The 19257-nt window shown below is 40.8% G+C and overlaps 1 protein-coding gene across 2 annotated transcripts in view; it reads left to right on the top strand.

The window, feature by feature from the left end:
* The window catches only part of CFAP69 (cilia and flagella associated protein 69), a 40438-nt gene that overhangs the window by 18347 nt on the left and 2834 nt on the right, over positions 1 to 19257 (top strand). For both annotated transcript variants that reach the window (XM_075211901.1, XM_075211902.1), the window contains 13 exons: positions 176 to 299; positions 2185 to 2233; positions 2826 to 2947; positions 4994 to 5210; positions 9114 to 9278; positions 10158 to 10276; positions 13577 to 13695; positions 14931 to 15012; positions 15468 to 15660; positions 17033 to 17170; positions 17857 to 17933; positions 18556 to 18753; positions 19094 to 19180. In XM_075211901.1, the coding sequence (XP_075068002.1) occupies positions 176 to 299; positions 2185 to 2233; positions 2826 to 2947; positions 4994 to 5210; positions 9114 to 9278; positions 10158 to 10276; positions 13577 to 13695; positions 14931 to 15012; positions 15468 to 15660; positions 17033 to 17170; positions 17857 to 17933; positions 18556 to 18753; positions 19094 to 19180 (1690 nt within the window). The remainder of the gene's footprint in view (positions 1 to 175; positions 300 to 2184; positions 2234 to 2825; positions 2948 to 4993; positions 5211 to 9113; positions 9279 to 10157; positions 10277 to 13576; positions 13696 to 14930; positions 15013 to 15467; positions 15661 to 17032; positions 17171 to 17856; positions 17934 to 18555; positions 18754 to 19093; positions 19181 to 19257) is intronic.

The following is a 19257-nucleotide window of genomic DNA, read 5'->3' as shown; positions in this document are numbered from 1 at the left end:
TGAACAGTGGCGGGTCAGGGGGACGGGGGCGATCGGGGCAGTGAGGTCCGATCAAAGAAAAAGAAGGGGTGGGACCAAATGGGGCTAACCAATCAGAGTGTCACCAAGGCCGTTTTAGAAAAGAGGAAATAGAGGAAATTAGTTGCTGATTACACTAGTTTGTATCTCTTTCCAGTGGACTGAAAGATTCTTATATACGACTGCTCACAAAAGGCTACAAGCATTGTGATCGGCAGCTGAGGAACGATCTTCTTGTAATTGCCACACTGATTGCGGAGAACAGTCGCCCTCCAATGGTTGTAAGTAAAATGTGTGCGGAAGGAAAGTTTATTTAGCATTAAATGTGTGCTAGAGAATATTTATGAGATGCCGGCCTGTCATTCACGAGGACCCCGTGACATTAGCACTTCTGCCTTACAGCGCTGGGATTATGAGTTCGATTCCCGGCCATGACCTTATCTGTGTGGAGTTTGTATGTTCTCCCCGTGTTTGCGTAGGTTTCCTCGGGGTGCTCTGGTTTCCTCCCGCACTCCACCTAGTCTGTCTGTATGTGTGTATGTTAGGGAAATTAGACTGTTAGCTCTTTTGGGGGCAGGGACTGATGTGAGTGTGTTCTCTGTACAGCGCTGCGGAATTAGTGGTGCTATATAAATAGCTGATGATGATGATTATTGAGTGTGAATTGGCATGCTACAATCTCATGTGTATTGCTTCAGCTTCATTGATACAATGATGTCATGACTTAATAGGCTGCATTTTCACAAATATTACTTCTCCCAAAAAAGACAATTGCTGCAAATCGTTGACAGTTGCTCTTTAAAAACTGAATTGTGTTGTTAGATTGTATAATATACATACAATAAAAAACATTTTATATTTTGAAAGAAGAAAATTTGTGTAAAATGCAGTAAAGTGTCAGTAAAAAACAAACAAACCAAGTAAAATTTGTGAAAAGACACAAAAGGCAATTAGTGACGTAATTGTCTACTTTTTGGACATCCCAGAGGAAAGATCCAAGGTACAAATGTGGGGGAGTCTTCACGTCGCTGTAAAACAACATGATTTGCGTCATTGCACAGTGGTCGGGGCCAGGATGTTGCATTTGAAATCGCGTCATCAATGCTTTGCCCAATTCAGATGAAGGGAGGCCTACTCTGATGGGAGTCCGTGAGGACACACATAATAAGGCCATGGTCGGGAATTGAACTCATGACCCCAGCGCTGTGAGGCAGAAGTGCTAACCACTTAGCCACTGTGCTTCTAAACCACTCCCATTTTGAGTAATGTCCCACCTTTAGTCAGCAAGCCACAATCTTTCCTGTTATCAGGTGTGCTGTACAGTACTACAACAGGAGAATGGAATAAAATGGAATAAAAAAGAGATGGAGGGACCTTGAAAACAGTGTAAATTCCATGAAAGTTTAAAGCAAAGGGAATATAAAGTGGAGGTTTGGCTGTATTAGCAAATCTCCTCTGAGTAAAAGGAAGACACTCTCCTGTGTGAGAGATGTTTACTTTATTATTGGTTGGTAATGTCATGCAAGCAGTCAGGCACCGGGTGGCGCTATTCCATTGAAGTGTTTGATGCAATTTTTTTATTTTCAGCCACTAATCAATATACAGTGCTCCTTCTTTATAACAGGCATGTAATGGGGGAGTACAGTATCGACTCAATGACGTAATACTAATACTTCTATTATTATCACATTATTATTTTCCAATATTATTATAACATGTAACATTGTAAAACAAATATGCACGGTTAACGTGTCTGATAATTTATATCCTTTTTAAACATATTTCATCATCATCACCATTTATTTATATAGCGCCACTGATTCCGCAGCGCTGTACAGAGAACTCACATCAGTCCCTGCCCCATTAGAGCTTACAGTCTAAATTCCCTAACATATACACACACAGACAGAAAGAGACAGACTAGTGTCAATTTTGATAACAGCCAATTAACCTACTAGTATATTTTTTCTGGGGGAGTGTAGAAGGAAACCGGAGCACCCGGAGGAAACCCACGCAAACACGGGGAGAACATACAAACTCCACACAGATAAGGCCATGGTCGGGAATTGAACTCATGACCCCAGTGCTGTAAGGCAGAAGTGCTAACCACGGAGCCACCGTGCTGCCCTAATTTATTTATAGTTGTATTCATTTGTATACTTCTAGGAAAGTGGATTTGCCAAACAACTGATCTTATTTGCAACGTTTACAGAAGGTGAGTGTTTACTGCTGCATGCATTTAAACAGTTTTAATTATGTATTCAACAAAATGATACATCTTATGTGCTTTTGACTGGAGGGAGAGCGCCTATTGTATTCATTCTCCTAAAAGTGGGTGCACATGGCAGAGAGGGAGGTGAAGTGCGTAGGATGGGTGTCTAACGCACCAATATATGAAATTAGGTTTATAATGTAATATTCTTAATATTTGTATACATCACATACACCTACGGCTAGTAGATCGCTTTCAGGATCTATAACATATACACATTTGTTTTTAGGCATAATATATATATTTAGATATTTTTATTTAGCACCATTGACACTGTGATAATATCATGTAATTGTATCTGTGATAATAAAGATATCGCCATACGTCTGCGTGTTGTACTACAAACACTGCAGGACTCACTAGTGACTAGTTATATTGTATAGCTGTGGGTATATAATATCATAGATAATCAGAACATTCAGCTCTTTGAGATGTCTCAGACAGACCTCTGATATATTACGCTAGTAGTTCTATTAATAATAGTAAATACAAATATTGTCTATTTACATATTGTTCTGTTGTTTTCTAACTTCAGTTAAAAGTCACAACCCATTAGTGAAAAGTTTAAAACTTTTGCACAACCATGAAGATTTTGAGATGAAGAAGTTGCTGTTTAATATGCTGGTGGTCTTATCTAAGGATCTGTCCACAGTTCAGGTAATACATAGTCATAGCAGTACTAACGCCTGTAGATAACATTGTTCTTTATACTGTCAGTACAGCCATGTCTAGCTAGTTGGTGGGTTAAAGGTTGTCATCTGAGGGTATATTTTTGTATGCGATGGTCTGGCCACAGTATTAGGGATATTTATGGAAAATGGTGCAAAATAAAAAAAAAGTTAAGTTTAAAGCTTCAACGCTACGGTTTGGTTGGTTGTTATGGACAATATTAGCTTTTTCCTCTGCACTAGTTTTCATAAATATCTCTTATTGTATTTTGACAAAGGTGGACATTGGGGAGGGCATGTGTTTACCTAATATCAATAATGTTTCTTGGTGATGTTTGGAAGCCTATGTATGGCAGATCACAGCATACTGTGGGCCTGATTCATTAAAGAAAGCAAAGCAAAAAAAGGAGTAACTTTGCACCTAGGTAAAACCATGTTGCATTGGAGGGGGAGGTAAATTTAAAATGTGGGGACAGATGTATAGTTGGGGTAGGGCATGTCCTAGATCAACTTTAAGTTTCAGTGTACAAATAAAACTATCAAGTATTTGTGTGCTAAATAAAAAAGCAGCATGTATTCAACTTATGTGCTAAATAATAAAGTAATCTGCATCCCTTGCATTGTAACATGGTTTGTCCCAGGGGCGGATCTAGAAAACGACTGTACCCGGGGCGATTTAGGGGGGGGCGATTTAGGCCCCGCCCCTTTCTAACAGTTTAGGCTGCCGACAGCTGCACAGTATCTGCAGGTCCGTCCAGCCGTGACAGGCAGGGACAGTGTTCTGCCTGGCTGCTCTGATTGAAACACAATCAGAGCAGTCGGGCAGAACACTGTCCCTGCCTGTCACGGCTGGACGGACCTGCACATACTGTGCAGCCGTCGGCAGCAAGTGTCTGCTAGGGGGGGCGATCGCTAGTGGATCCGCCACTAGTTTGTCCAGGAGAAAATGTACTCCTTTTTTTTTTTTCCTTAGTTTGCCTAATGAATCAGTCCCTGTATCTTTAATGACATATACCCACTCTCTCCGTTCCAGATCCTCACAAGATTTGTGGCACATTATAGTGTTTTCATGTATGTTAATAAACATACTATTTATTATATTGCTATATCTTACTTTTCAGGCTTGATTTAACTTTCTTCACTAATATAATTTGCCCACTTCTAAAACTGCAGACATTTTCTCTCTAGTGCTAAAAACACAAAACCAATATATTCTCACAAAGAGATTACAATCAAACTATAGGTCACTAGTTTCATGACATCTTTAAAAATGTGGCTGTTTATCTTATTGTTTATTTCATTTATTGTTTGTTTTTGAAATTTGTTGTTTATATTTTTTGCATAGAATGACTTGCGTGCTTGAATATTGGAGTATTGTACTTTAAGCTGCTGTATTTTGCAGACACAATAACGGTGGTACCATGTTAGCTGTAAGATAGATGTGAAAGGAAAGCACTTTTGAAATGAACGAAATGCAAAGTTTAATAGCTTTTAATAGCTTACTGTTTAGGAAATGACTGCAAGCCTTCAATGCACTAAGGACCCGAATCTGCCAGAAGAAACAGTGATTTCCTATACAGTTTGCAATTAGGTATCAACTTTTATTTTCTTTCATTTCAGAAGTACTTTACCTTCACGTGTATTTTGCTTACTATAAGAAGCAGCCACACTTTATTGGGAAATAGATAAGAAACTAAATATCAGGCAATATTAGTACACCCAAATATATTTTTAAGAACACTGCAAACAACCACTTTTAGCCACCTCTTACAGCAAATGGGTGATAACAGAGAGCAATAGCTTGTTCTCATGTGACCAGCAGTATAAATATATTGTAAGTTCTGCCAAGGTATGGGAACATTTGCAGACATATTAGTAGCTCTTTTATGTAAGACAGTTTGTATTTTTTGAAATCCAGATTGTCATCATATAGTCTCTCAAGATTTTTTGTGTAGTAAACTCATGTTGTACAGTCTCTCCTTTATCAGTTACTATACAGCCTAGTAATGACGGTTTATTTGTGTCGTGTATTTAGTTGCTCTGTGATGGACGGGTGGTTTTAGCCCTTTTTAACTATGTCAAAGCCAATGAAAAACCTGGAAAACATGACTGGCCGGCGGCCCGATTTGAGGAGCTGCAGCTACACGCCATCGCCACTTTGTCTACAGTGGCTCCTCTGCTGGTGGATGACTATATGACCTGTCAGGGGAACACTCGTATCCTCCTCTTCCTGGAGTGGTGCTGCAGCCAAGGTGATGCCAATAATCATTGCTTTATAACTCTTATGTCTGAATAACTTACTCACATAAATAACCATAGTGCTAGCAACCAATACTCATGTGGGCTTATTTATAAGCCAGTAATCATTTGGTTTCATTTGCTACCCAAACATGTTACAATTCTTCAATACTTCTAACTTTTATATTCCATTGTATGTGTTCAAAATGTATTTCTGTAGGGGGAAAGGCAGTCTGCAGTGACATCAAGGCTCTGTGTGCAATAAGCGATCCTTAGTAGGATTCCATTCCATTGTAGCGCGTTGCAAATTTAACCTTATCGCACAGTTATTGCACTATTACAAGTTTGAATTGGTTATATATATATATATATATATATATATATATATATATATATATTAAACTTTTTATTTATTACAAGAGGAGACAGCATGAAAAAATACAAACATCAAATAAAACAGAAGATTATAAGTCAACAAGATGTCTCCTCTTATTTTAAGTTTACTGGGGGGGGGTGGAGAGGGAAAGATCAGGGATGGAGGAGGGGGAATAGAGAGGGGGGAGGGGGGACACGTACATATCGCCATAACTATTACTAATGAAAAATATAAGCAACTTGTCTAAATATTAATGACCTATGTAATTAAAAACAAACGTCAACACATACGGGTCTTTTACCCATGGTGCACGGCACCCAGCCTGGAGGATCTAGAGGCGGCCCTGCATCTATGTGCCATTAGAGAATAAGCAGGTACGGCTTTCATGTAGATACCACGGGGCCCAAACCTTGTCAGACTTGTGTGATTTATCGTGAAGGTAGCATGTTATGCTCTCCATGCGTGTGATTTGCCAGATGTAATTCTGTAGAGCCTGTATAGAGGGAGGATTAGGGTCTTTCCAATATTTAGCTATTAGGCATTTGTCAGCACCCGGTATGTGAGAGATCAGCTTGTTGGATGGGGCACTCTCATCAGGGATAGGGCGAGAGAGAAGGAACAACCAGGGATCCTTAGTGGCCTGTTGTTCAGATACGGAGTTAATAAGAACAAGGACCATGTTCTGAAAAGGGATTAGACGGGGGCAGGTCCACCATATACGTGGCATCGTGCCTCTCTGGCCACAGTCCCGCCAACAACTCGGAGTGGTCGTGAGAAACACTCTAGACATCTTGTCAGGGGTATAGTACAGTTTGTATGCAGTTTATTTATTAAGTGTGGATATTGACCACTTGGCAATCCCTTTCCTGACATTCTCCCAGCAAGACTCATCCGGGGGGAGTCCCAGATCTCTCTCCCATTCCTGTTCATGTCGCCTTGGAACGTCGAAGGTGATCTCTATTAACCAATTATGGATCCTCAAAATCATCCCTTTGGTGAGTGGGGAATGCAAACACATGTGCTCAAAGAGAGTGAGAAGCCGAAGAGTGGCAGAGGTGGGCAAAGACATAGCCAAGTGTCGGACCTGGAAATACTCAAAGAAAAGCGGATGGAAAGGTTCAAACTTGTGATGAAGATCTGACAAAGAATCCCAAGTTCCATTGATTGCCAGGTCCGAGACCATGCATGTCTCCGCACGTATCCAGTGTTTGAATTTCTGTAACTGACCCCCAGGGGGGAAATGTGGGCTGCTCCAGAGGGCAGTTAGAGGGGAAATAAAGGAGGATAATTTGTGCTTGAGCCGGCACGAGTCCCTTAGAGACAAACAAAGTTTAAGAAATTGGAGTGTAGAGGCCCCTGGTGGCCTGTCTACTTTGGAAAGGCCCCAAAGGGATGCCAAGGAGGGGACTCCGTGAAATGGGTTAATATTTCATTACTGTTCAATTAATCAGGAAAGTTATGTTTTTAACAAGTTAACAATAAAACTTGAATTTATTTTATCAATATTGTACATTGCAGAGTTCCACTTTAAAAACATATTCTCTTTGATTTTTTTCTATATATATATTGGATTCAAATGTATATATGGGTACACCTCCCAGAGTATAGAATTGGTAAATTCCCCGGATGAATATAATTATTCAAATAATTCTTAGGGGTGGTGAAAACTTGGTGTGGTCAGAATATTTCTTATTCTTTATGTGTACCTTCTTCTTTCCTGCAGTAGGCTGGATAGAAATGTAATAAAACCACAACACTGATGATTTAATAACTATCAGGTGGAGAAATCAATATGAAAGCAGCCTATCAGAAGCGGCAAGATAGTGCTGCGTATAGTCATCATCATCATTGCACTAGACCTTAAGTACCTGCGAAAGATATGCCTCCTAAAAAGCAAAATCAGAGTAATGTGAATACTCCGTGTACGATTGTCCACCCCTGTTACACCTCTCCAGTTGTAAGGGGACGCAAGTCAATGATACAGAGAAATCTGGTTCCGGTTATGTGCTTACATAAATTTTTGTGCCATACATCCCACTCTTAATATCTTAATAAGCCCCATAATATTTATAGAGAAGATGAAGCACATTTTGAACTTTGTTTACTATTATTTAATTGTAAATTGCAGATATACACTTTTCTGCCACTTTATTAGGTACATTTATACATCTAATCAGCCAATCAAGTGGCAGCAACTCAATGCATGAGATATTGCTGGTATCCTGGGATTTTCATGCACAACAGTCTCTATAGTTTACAGAGAATGGTGCACCAAACAAAAACATTCAGTGACACCAGTTCTTTGGGCAAAAACGCCTTGTTAGCAAGAGAGATCAGATTAGAATGGACAGACAGCTTCCAGCTGACGGAAAGGCAGTAGTGACTCAAATAATCATGCAACACAACTGTGGTCTGGTAAAGGGCACCTCTGAATGTACAGCACGTTGAACCTTGAAGTGGATGGGCTACAGCCGCAGAAGATCACACTGGGCTGCACTCCTGTCAGCTAAGAACATGGAACTGAGGGTACAGTGGGCTCCGGCTCACCACAACGGGACCGCTGAAGATAGTAAAAATTGTGCCTGCTCTGACAAATCTTGATTTCTGCTGCAAAATGCAGTTGGTAGGGTCAGAATTTGGTGTAAACACCATGAATCCATGTATCCATCCTGCCTTGTATGAACGGTGTGGTAGTGGTAGCGTAATGGTGTGGGAATTAGACTCCTTAATAACAGTTGAGCGTATTTTAAATACCGCTGCCTGAATATTGTTGCTGACCATGTGCATCCCTTTAAGGTTACAGTCTACCCATCTCTAATGGCTACTTCCAGCAGGATAACTCTGCATGTCACAAGCACACATCATCACCATCTGATTCCTCACACATGACAATGAGGTCAGTGGCCTCCACAGTCACCAGATCTCGTTCCTGTAGAGCATCTTTGGGATGTGATAAAATGAGAGATTCGCACTATGAGCAGCCGACAAATTTGCAGCAACTGCGTGATGCTCTGATGTCACCATGGACCAGAATCTCTAAGGAATGTTTCCAGCACTTTGCTTATCCATGCCACAAAGAATTCAAACTATTCTGGGGGCAAGGGGGGTCCTAACCAGTACTAAAACGGTGTACCTAATAACGTGGCCACTGAGTGTACATTATCCCGTAACAGTCAATCAACATCAGTCATACTAGTTAGGACTAACATCATGGATGTCAACGGGGCGGTACCTCACCACATTTTAGTTTGATGTGTCATTAGAACCAATATTTCTTTTATACAAATGAAGTGTAATAATGAATATTTTAGGCTGAAATTTGAAGAGAAAAGGTGTCAGTTGCTTTATATAAAAGCTTCCCCAAGCCTAAGTGCTGGTTGCCTGACCTCAGTGCATTAAACATGGGGTCCGTGATGGTCTTATATGTACACTGGTGGAAGTTTTAGATCTAGTGCACTACTGAAAGCAAATGATGTGTTTTATGTGTGGATTTAGTATAATCATTCCTTCACAAGGAAGGTAACAAGTCTTTTCTTTTCAGATGGATTCTCTGGTCAGGGCAACTGTTTCCATGGCGCAGGTGGCCGGGGCAACAAGCATGCTCAGATGCGCTACAGCTTGAGACTTCTCAGGTCTATGGTGTCCATAGGGGATGAGAGTGTAAATCAGGACTTATGTGACCAGGGAGCAATTAGTCAGCTCTTAGGTAAATGAAAGCACAGTTCTCTACTCACAGCTCAGATATTTAGGGCCTGAGTCATTAAGGAGAGCAAAGCATAAAAAAGGAGTAACTTGGCACATGGGCAAAACCATGTTGCATTGGAGGTGGAGGGGATAATTTAAAATGTAGGGACAGATTTATAGTTGGGGTAGGGCATGTCTTAGATCAACTTTAAATTTCAGTGTAAAAAAATAAAGCTATCAAGTATTTGTGTGCTAGATGAAAAAACAGCCAGTATTCAACTTATGTGCAAAATAATAAACTAATTTGCACCCCTCGCATTGTGACATGGCTTGTCCCGGAGAATATTTACGCCTTTTTTTGCCTTACTTTCCTTAATGACTCAGGTCCTTAGTATTTAAAGGGAGAGGCTTGTTGAACATGTAATATATTGATTAGTATTACCCATGATCAGGTGATTTTTTTTTTTTTTTAAGTGTGTGATAAAAATATTGCATAATAAAGTTCAATTATTAAATAATCCAAGCACCAACGCATTTCAACACTCAACAGCTTTAAAGAGCACTCATCCCCAACACAGAGGGGGCAGCCATATTGTGGGCTGGACCAACATTCTTGAGAGCCTATTAGTTGACAAGGGACCAGAGACATTGCTGAAGCACATTAGTCCTGCCTCAGTGATGTCACTGACCCTAGTGAACGGATAGGCTGCGTTCAGTCCACAGTATGGCTGCCTCCACGTTGTGTAGGTACAGCTGCAAGTTATATACACACAAACACCTGTAATAGGATTTCCAGGCTAAATACCATTTGTTTGTATTGGTGCAAATGCATAAGTCAGCTGGTGTACAGTACTCCATATTCCATCTGAAACTGAAATGCTTATTTGTTTGTTTTGATCAGGAATACTGAAACAAACCATGGTCAGTGCTGATGGCAATGATGATACGGTCCTACTGGAAATTCAGTGTGATATACTCTTCATTCTGTCCTCCGTTGGTGAGAGTGACCTCCACAGAAAGGTTTGCATTACCCTGTATACCGAATGCAATACCAACTGCCACATACCCTTTATAAGTGCAGTATCTATTTGCATGTATTGTACAACATTTTGCCACTAAGTAATATAAATAATTTGGTATGTTGTCTATTAATTTACGCAACATTGTTTTTTTTACCATGACTGCGATGGTTAAATTTCCTTCACCCAGTTAAGAACTTCTGTAACTAACCAATCCAGCATCTGTCTCAGTGTGTCAATAACACGCTACAATCTGCTGCATCCTACACATTTTATGCGCTGGATTGCGCCCTACGTCTTCATAAAACATGCTTTACCTAAATAAGTACAGCCACGGTGCTTTCCTCCAAAAGTCGCAACATGGTTAGTCACTGAGCAATACATTGGTCTTATTATTATTATTATTATTATCTTTAAATTATAAGGCGCCACAAAGGGTCCGCAGCGCCGTACATTACATATACAGAAACCAGAACCAAGACACAACATGATACACAAGTATATACAAACACAGGTGACAGGGTAAAGCAAATCATATTATATCTGACAGATAGTGAAAGGGATAGTAGAAATCAGCAAGAAGAAGGCCGAAGATTAATAAAACAGGGAAAACAGCAATAGCAAAGCAGGCCAAGAGGTACAGAGGGTGAAGGAACAGTAGAAGGAGCACACAAGAAAAGAGGGCCCTGCTCATGAGAGCTAACAACCTAAAGGGAAGGGGGAGAAACATAAAGGGTGGTACTAACTAGGGAAGAGAGCCAGGACAAGAAAGTTAGGAGGACTGATAGACTTGAATAAAGAAATGAGTCTTAAGGGCACGCTTGAAGCCTTTGAGAGTAGATGCTAACCTGATGGAACGTGGAAGATCGTTCCACAGCAGGGGAGCAGCCTGGGCAAAGTCCTGAAGATGAGAGTGAGAGGAGGTGATCAGTGAAGTAGTGAGGCGGCGGTCACAAACAGAGCGGAGGGGCCGGGTAGGAGTGTAGGTAGAGATGAGATTGGAGATGTAGGGAGGGGAAGATTGACTAAGAGCTTTAAAGGTGAGGGTGAGGAGTTTAAATTTAGTTCTGTAGGGTATGGGGAGCCAATGTAGTAACTGTTGGAGGGAGACTGCAGAGATAGAGCGGCGGGAGAATAAAATGAGGCGGGCAGCAGCATTGAGGATAGACTTAAGAGGGTCAAGGCGAGAATCAGGTAGGCCAGAGAGAAGAAGGTTACAATAGTCAAGGCGAGAGATAATAAGCGAGTGAACAAGGGTTTTCGTAGCTTCCGTGGTGAGAGGGACGTATCTTAGATATATTCCGAAGGTGGAAGTAACAGGATTTTGAGAGGGACAGAATGTGAGGCTTAAATGAGAGGGAGGAATCAAGGATGACCCCAAGGCATCGGACTTGGGGGACAGAAACGAGGGTAGTGTTATTAACAGAAATAGAGAGGGGGGAGGTGGGAGAGTCCTTGCAGGGGGGAAGACTTTAAGCTCGGTCTTGGAAATATTGAGTTTAAGGAAGCGTTGGGACATCCAAGATGAGATGGCCGAGAGACAGGAGGAGACACGAGACAGAAGGGAAGGGGAGAGGTCAGGGGATGAAAGAGAGATTTGGGTATCATCAGCATAGAGGTGGTACTGGAGGCCAAAGGAGTGGATGAGGACACCAAGGGAGGAGGTGTAGAGGGAGAAAAGCAGGGGGCCAAGAACGGAGCCTTGAGGAACGCCAACGGGTAGGGGAAGAGTAGGTGATGTAGAAGAGGAAAACCAGGAGAGGAGAGTGTTACATAGGCCTAAAGATTTGAGAGTTTGCAAAAGGAGTGCGTGGTCAACGGTATCGAAGGCAGCAGAGAGGTCAAGAAGGATAAGAAAGGAGTAGTGTCTATTGGATTTAGCGAGGAGAAGGTCATTAGTGACCTTAGTGAGGGCAGTTTCAGTGAAGGAGGCGAAAACCAGATTGGAGCGGGTCAAGTAGTGAGTGAGAGGAAAGAAAGAAGGTGAGACGGTTGTAGACAACCCGTTCAAGGAGTTTGGAGGCAAAAGGAAGAAGCGAAATAGGGCGGTAATTAGAGAGAGAGGCGGGATCAAGGGACGGTTTCTTGAGTATGGGGGAGACAAGAGCATGTTTAAAAGAGGAGGGGAAGATTCCAGAGGAGAGGGAGAGGTTGAGGAGGTGTGCAAGGTGGGAGCAGGCTTCGGGAGAGAGGGAGCGGAGGAGGTGGGAGGGGATTGGGTCCTGTGTGCAAGTGGAGGGGGGAGAGGAAGAGAGAAGGGTATGGACTTCATCTGCAGATACCGGAGTGAAGGAAGAGAAGGAGGGTGAGCTAGCTGGAGGGTGAGAAGGGGGACAGAAAGGGCATGGAGGGGGAGAGGGTGGGGTAAGAAGGGACTGTTGGGAGATGTCATGACGTATAGACTCAATCTTGGAGGTGAAGTGGGTAGCAAAGTCGACAGCAGAGAGCGTGGTGGGGAGTGGGATAGGGGGATGGGAGAAGAGGGAGTTGAAGGTGGCAAAAAGCCGACGGGGGTTGGAGGATTGGGAAGAAATGAGAGCTTTGACTTAGTATAAAAACAACAGCAACTTAATACAGGTTGCACGCCGTTTGGTTGTGGCACAGCCCATCTTTCTCAAGAAACCAAACACACAATTACTAAATTATACACCCCCCTTCCTATATCAAGGAACTCCCTAGGGAATAACACCATAGACACCTCCATTCCATGTGAACGCAATTAGGTAATAATAGAAAAAAATCTGTGAGTCAGTAGTGTAAACAGAACATAGATGGGGAATTTCACCAACGATGTACACACCTACACGGTTTACCTTCATATCTATGCTCTTTATCTGTCATAACCATCTGCTGAAAAGATTGTGATTGCACACCCTATAGAGATCTGCCTACACTAGTGAGTGCATACACACCTCAAAATTTGCCCGACATCATTGATTGGGATTTTTAGTTCATTTATAAAATCAAATCAAACGATACAATGTACTTTGGTACGATAAAACATGATTAACACAATAATTAGTTGAAAAACCTGTCGTGTGTACCCAGCTCTCGCGTCTAAAAATCTAAACTGTTCATTTATGAACTGGAATAGACAGACAAACATTATTTATACCATACCACATCAAGTAGGCAGACAATGAAAACTAACAATTTAGCTGCTTACTGTACTATAATATATATAACAATATATAGTACCTGATGTTGTAAAAGTAAAGCGTGGAAGTTTTAGTGTAGGATAACTGTTTGCAATACTTTATTGCTGCTGTGCTTCATCTTGAAATATTTTGTTATTACTCAGGACTTGTTTGGATCAGGTGGGGTGGATGTGCTGTTACAGCTTCTCAAAATGGACCCCTCTAGGCTTTACAGTGGATTAGGTCACAACAAGCTCCTCTTCTGTACACTAGACTGCGTTTGGTAAGTATTGCTCAAAAAATTAGTTTTGAAACAATAATAAGAACAATACAAGTTTGTCATGTTTATGGCCTTATCAGGATAATTAGGAAAATAGTATAAAGGAAATAATTATCACAGAATCGTAAGAAAGGTCTTCAATTTATTATAAAACTTCACAAATTCATTAATACTTAAACAAAATAAACCAGCTGGTAATAAAAACAAAACACAAATTAACAAAAATAGATTCACTTGCATCATACTTGCCAACATTTGTTTTTCTTCTTCCGGGAGATGCCGGCTGGGACGAGGGCGTGCAGGGGGCGGGGCGCCGAAATCGCGTCATTTTGCCCCTGCCCCGTGATGTAATGACGCAAATCGCGTCATTTTACAGCGGGGGCGGGGCTAAATGCCGCGATTCCGGGTGAATCGTGGCATTTAAACCGAATTCTGCCCACTTCACTAGGAAGTGGGCAGATCAGGGAGATTGACACACTCTACCGGGAGTCCGGGAGACTCTCGCAAAATGCGGGAGTCTCCCGGACGTTCCGGGAGAGTTGGCAAGTATATTATACACGGTGTTATTTAAGTTAGGCACCATACAGTCTCTTATCTGGCAGATGCTTCCACTTATTTAAATTGATTATTTTACTCACTAGCAGCACCGGGATTTAAACATTTTAAAGAAACAACTATTTTTTTTTCATTAGGTAAATAGTATATTAATGTGGTTATTTATGATCCCTCACAAAGTTATAAGTTGTTTTAGGTAACATATGAAATTACTGTGTGTAAGGTTAGAACTCATTACTACAGTTTGTGAACAAAATATCAATAAAACCGATTAGCATACCAGCACACCTCTGTCCTGATGTCACAGAGAAGGAGGTTTGAAAAGAAGATAAGATAAAATGGTTTAAAAAGTACTGAAATGATTTGAGAAATTGTCAGTTCTCTAGCCTTCTAAACTCCATTTAATAACGTTCTGTTATTGTGTTCTTAGAGAACTCGCATGCCAGATAGGTTTGGTTTTTATAATACTACATTACGCAGAGAAATGTTTAGATTACAGTATCTCTGATTAATTTAGGTTGTTATTGTATTTTGGGATAAGTCAGGGAGTTACTGAAGACTTTCTAAAGATTGTCAGCTTTTGAACTAAATCTTAGTTTTGACAGAACTGTCTATTTAATTCTCTTGGTGTCTTAGTAACTTTTGTGTCTTTTTAATACTTTTTTAATATTGTTTATTTTAAGGTCTTGTGTTATAGGATGTTTCTCCTTAGAAGATTATTTCCTTGAAAACAATGGCATGTTTATCATCTTGGATTTATTAGCAGTAAGTATATGAAAAGGTTTATTGTACTCCTTTTGTATGAAGAACAACTATTCTAATGGGTATATTTACTAAACTGCGGGTTTCAGAAAGTGGAGATGTTGCCTATAGCAACCAATCAGATTCTAGCTGTCATTTTGCAGATTGTACTAAATACATAATAACTAGAATCTGATTGGTTGCTATAGGCAACATCTTCACTTTTTCAAACCAGCAGTTTAGTAAATATAACCCTAAGTATTAAATAATAATTCCAGGCTATCCGGCCGGTTCCCTGACACTTTGCTCACCTGCCACTGCTATGCTCAGTCTAGCAGGAACGAAAGGAGTAATGTGGTGTACACAAAAGACAGAGCTTTGCATGTAGATTGTCTCATGTAATGCAGGTTTTTAGCTTTAAAGCACTCACAGTTCGACAGACAGTTTCCTTGACATCTCACTTGTCTTTTTTTCTAAAGCTTAATCTGAAGAGCATGACCAATCTGCTGCTGGGAATATTGGTGGAATTCTGTGACAATCCTAAAACTATTTCACATCTTACGACCTGGCGGGGGAAAAATAATGAGACATCCCCAAAGCTGCTTGTCCAGTTGTGGAAGCAAGAAGAGGAGGAACTGGGTGTGAGAAGAGATAACTATGGACGTATTATTGGTAAGTGTGATATGTGGGATAAATTGAGATTTCAGGATAGTGGATGATTGCAAGCATGTTTTAAAATCATGTATTGTCTTAAAGTGCACTGGTTACCATCAATTAACATCAAATAACAAAGCTCCTCTTCATCACATTGTTCCGCCTTCATCAAACTGTTCCCCCCTTCATTACACTGTTCCCCCTTCATTACACTATTCCCCCCTTCATCACACTATTCCCCCCTTCATCACACTATTCCCCCCTTCATCACACTGTTCCCCCCTTCATCACACTGTTCCCCCCTTCATCACACTGTTTCTCTTTATCACACTGTTCCCCCTTCATCACACTGTTTCCCTTCATCACACTGTTTCCCTTCCTCCCACTGTTTCCCTTCCTCTCACTGTTTCCCTTCCTCTCACTGTTTCCCTTCCTCCCACTGTTTCCCTTCCTCCCACTGTTTCCCTTCCTCCCACTGTTTCCCTTCCTCCCACTGTTTCCCTTCCTCCCACTGTTTCCCTTCATCCCACTGTTTCCCTTCCACTGTACTCCTTTCTTTGTTTACCTTCATATGGCCTTCTTTTCTTCTGTCTTCCCTTCTGGCATCGGCTTCTCTATGCGCTGCACCTCACTGACAGCGTCGGGGCACGATGAAGACATCATGCCTGACAGTCAGTGAGGAGGGAGTAGAGTGCTGGAGCGCATAGTACCTGTTGACGCAGGAGGGGGAGCGAGACACTGTCTGACCACTGGGTCAGACTGTACCTCTAGCTGCCCCTGTGTGCTGACCCCTGCCCTGCCTGGCTGCACTTATGAATTGTGCCTTGAGCCATTACTAATATGATAGGTATATGAAACCCAGGAGGTGTTGTGTCTGAGATAAAACCCACATCATATATATGAAGATTGTGTGTTGTCGGAGGAGGAGGAGGAGGAGAGGTTTCGCAGATTACAAAGTAGATTTACGATAACTATTACACTGCGTGTCATGTGATATGATGCAGCATATAATACAGAAGGGACAGCTTCACTGATCGTGTTTGTCTTTCATCTAACTACCAAGATTCTGTTGTCGCCAACATGTTACAATTAATTGTTGACAACATAGAGCATTTTGTATTTGCATGTAATTTATTTTTAAAACGTTTGGCAAAGAGTGGTACGTGCATAAGGCAGCCACGTATGAGACTGCAGCCATTTCTATGATATCCCCGTTGCCTTACTTACCAGCATTCCAGCTCGCCAGACCCCACATGTATCTCTGCACTACAGGTCATAGTGTGGGACACAAACCGCGTCTGGCTACACTGCTCTTGCTTATATTATTAGATACAGTTGTCTGGATAATGATGGTGATATCTAACCAGTTTTATTGGTGTAACATGAATAGATGCACGGAAACCCCTGGTTGGACAATTCCAGGAAGAACAGCAGGTCACCCCTATGCCTGTCGACTGTTTCAGCATTGCAATCATGGAAGTGGCTGAAAATATCCGAGCCAAAATTTATTCTGTGTTTTCCAAACTTGGTAAGAACTGTAACTCTCCCATCTTTCAGCAATATTATCTGAAAGGCTGTAGGATTGTATAAGGCTCAAATATGCCAGCCAGATCTGTTAGTGTGGAGTTATATTTTACTGACGTACTCCGAACATTATATTAGCTGGAAATGTCCTATTTCCTTTTACACCTGACTGTTTGGCTTTTCCCTTCAGCCGGTTGGATGTAAGGATACTGGACATTTTATTCATACTGCATAGTGGATCCTCCTGTACAGCAGGAGGAGTTTGTCACCTGTTTCACTGCCGTGAAAAATATTTATACTGGAGCCTTATTCTGCAAATACATTAACATGTTATTTTATTAAGAGGTTGGCAAAATAAGGGCAATCCCATCTCTAAAATAAGCTTTATTCATAGTGATGAGAGATGGAAATCTACTGTCTTATGTCTGACACTTACTATAGTTCCACTACCAATGCATCCCCAAACATTTGTATAAAAGGTTTCAGATTTTAACTTGAACTTGGATGAAAGTTTAATTATCTTGCTTGCCAGATGAGTACACACCATATTCTTTGTAAGCACCATAATGTATATTATATTTGTGTTTGTGTTTGCTTTGTTGATCCTTTAAGAGCTACTCAGTCAATTTAAATTTGCTTTGTGGTGTTTTTATTTAATGTGTTTCACAGGATAATCTGCTATTTTTCTAGGTTTTGAGAACTTGCCCGGTTTGTCTGCACTGGATTATGTCACACTCAGCGTAATAAGTAAATATCTTGATTTTAAAGTAAGTCTGTTTCTTTTTGCACAATAAATATACAGCTTTAGAGCTTTTGTATTTACTTGTGTTTTTATTAACTTGCCTAATTTATGCAGCATCTCATAGGGAGAAGTGTATAGGACAAATAGTTATATATATTCATAGAATTAAATCACGATAGATCACTGACGGGCAACTATTTTTCTGTGAATGATCTTTTGACCCTCTTTAAGATCAGTTGCGGAACTCCTTAGTTATTTACCCTGTCTCCTCCTCCTGGTGACTCTGATGTCACAGGGTGAACACGGTTTAATCACCGTCTGTGTTGTAGGTTAGTCTGCTGTTGGGAGCTTAACCTAGTGCCCGGGCTTGGTGAATACTTCCTAATGTCATCTGATACTTTTTCGCAAAGGTACTGTGTGGCCCCTCTGGTGGGCTTATGTTGTCCACTATATATAAAAGGCATCCACAGATGAACTCCGTAATACATAAATAGAAATAGATCCCTCTTAGGAAGAGTTTTAATATTCTTTAGCCAAATTTGTTGTGAGCTATAGAACTTTGTCTTATTGTTGTGTTATTGTTGTTATTATCATTATCACCACTAGTTTTATTATTAATATTTTTGTTATATTTTATGTATTGTAAGGTTGGAGAAGTATGGAGGGAAATTCGAACAGAATTAAAAGCTGAAAATATCCGACCAGTGACCTCTGATCATGAAGCATTGGACGTTATTGAAAAACATACAGAAAATATTAGTAAAGTTGTTGCCTCTCACCAAACTGAAATGATTGAAAATCACCAACAATTGGAACTTCAGGAAGAACATCAAAAATATGCAGAGGTAAAGCTTTGTTTGCACTCCTTAAAGCATTTCCCCCGCCCTCTAATGTCCACACTTGGGTACCGTGGTCACCGCTAAATAGAGGCATCACTGGTCCTATCATTAAAGCATCCTTTGGAGCACAAGTCAATTTTGAGGAAAGCCATTCTCGAACAGTCTTCTCTTTGAGTTAACATATATAATATCCTGGTCCAATCAGGTTACACTTGTCGGTTGTGGAATTTTGTAGCGCAGAACCTGGAATGTCCACATGTAGCAGTCACAATGGTTTATTTTCTTTTAATATTATTATCAGCAGGGTAATAATATTTATATATGTACAATACTGTTTCATTTACAGATAAAAGAAAACCACAAGCAGAGTGAAATCGTTCTGAAATCATGGGATAATTTCCTGGCAAGGACATCTAATTATGAAGCCTTAAAGGTAATAGTGTTTGAATTGTTTTAATGCCTATCACAGTTTTGCATAATTAAAATTTGTCAGTTATCTTCATGTTTGTT

Source organism: Mixophyes fleayi, chromosome 5 (assembly GCF_038048845.1).
Source record: "Mixophyes fleayi isolate aMixFle1 chromosome 5, aMixFle1.hap1, whole genome shotgun sequence".
Classification (NCBI taxonomy): Eukaryota; Metazoa; Chordata; class Amphibia; order Anura; family Limnodynastidae; genus Mixophyes; species Mixophyes fleayi.
Note: the sequence above shows the minus strand (reverse complement) of the source record. Positions and strands in the feature narration are given on the sequence as shown.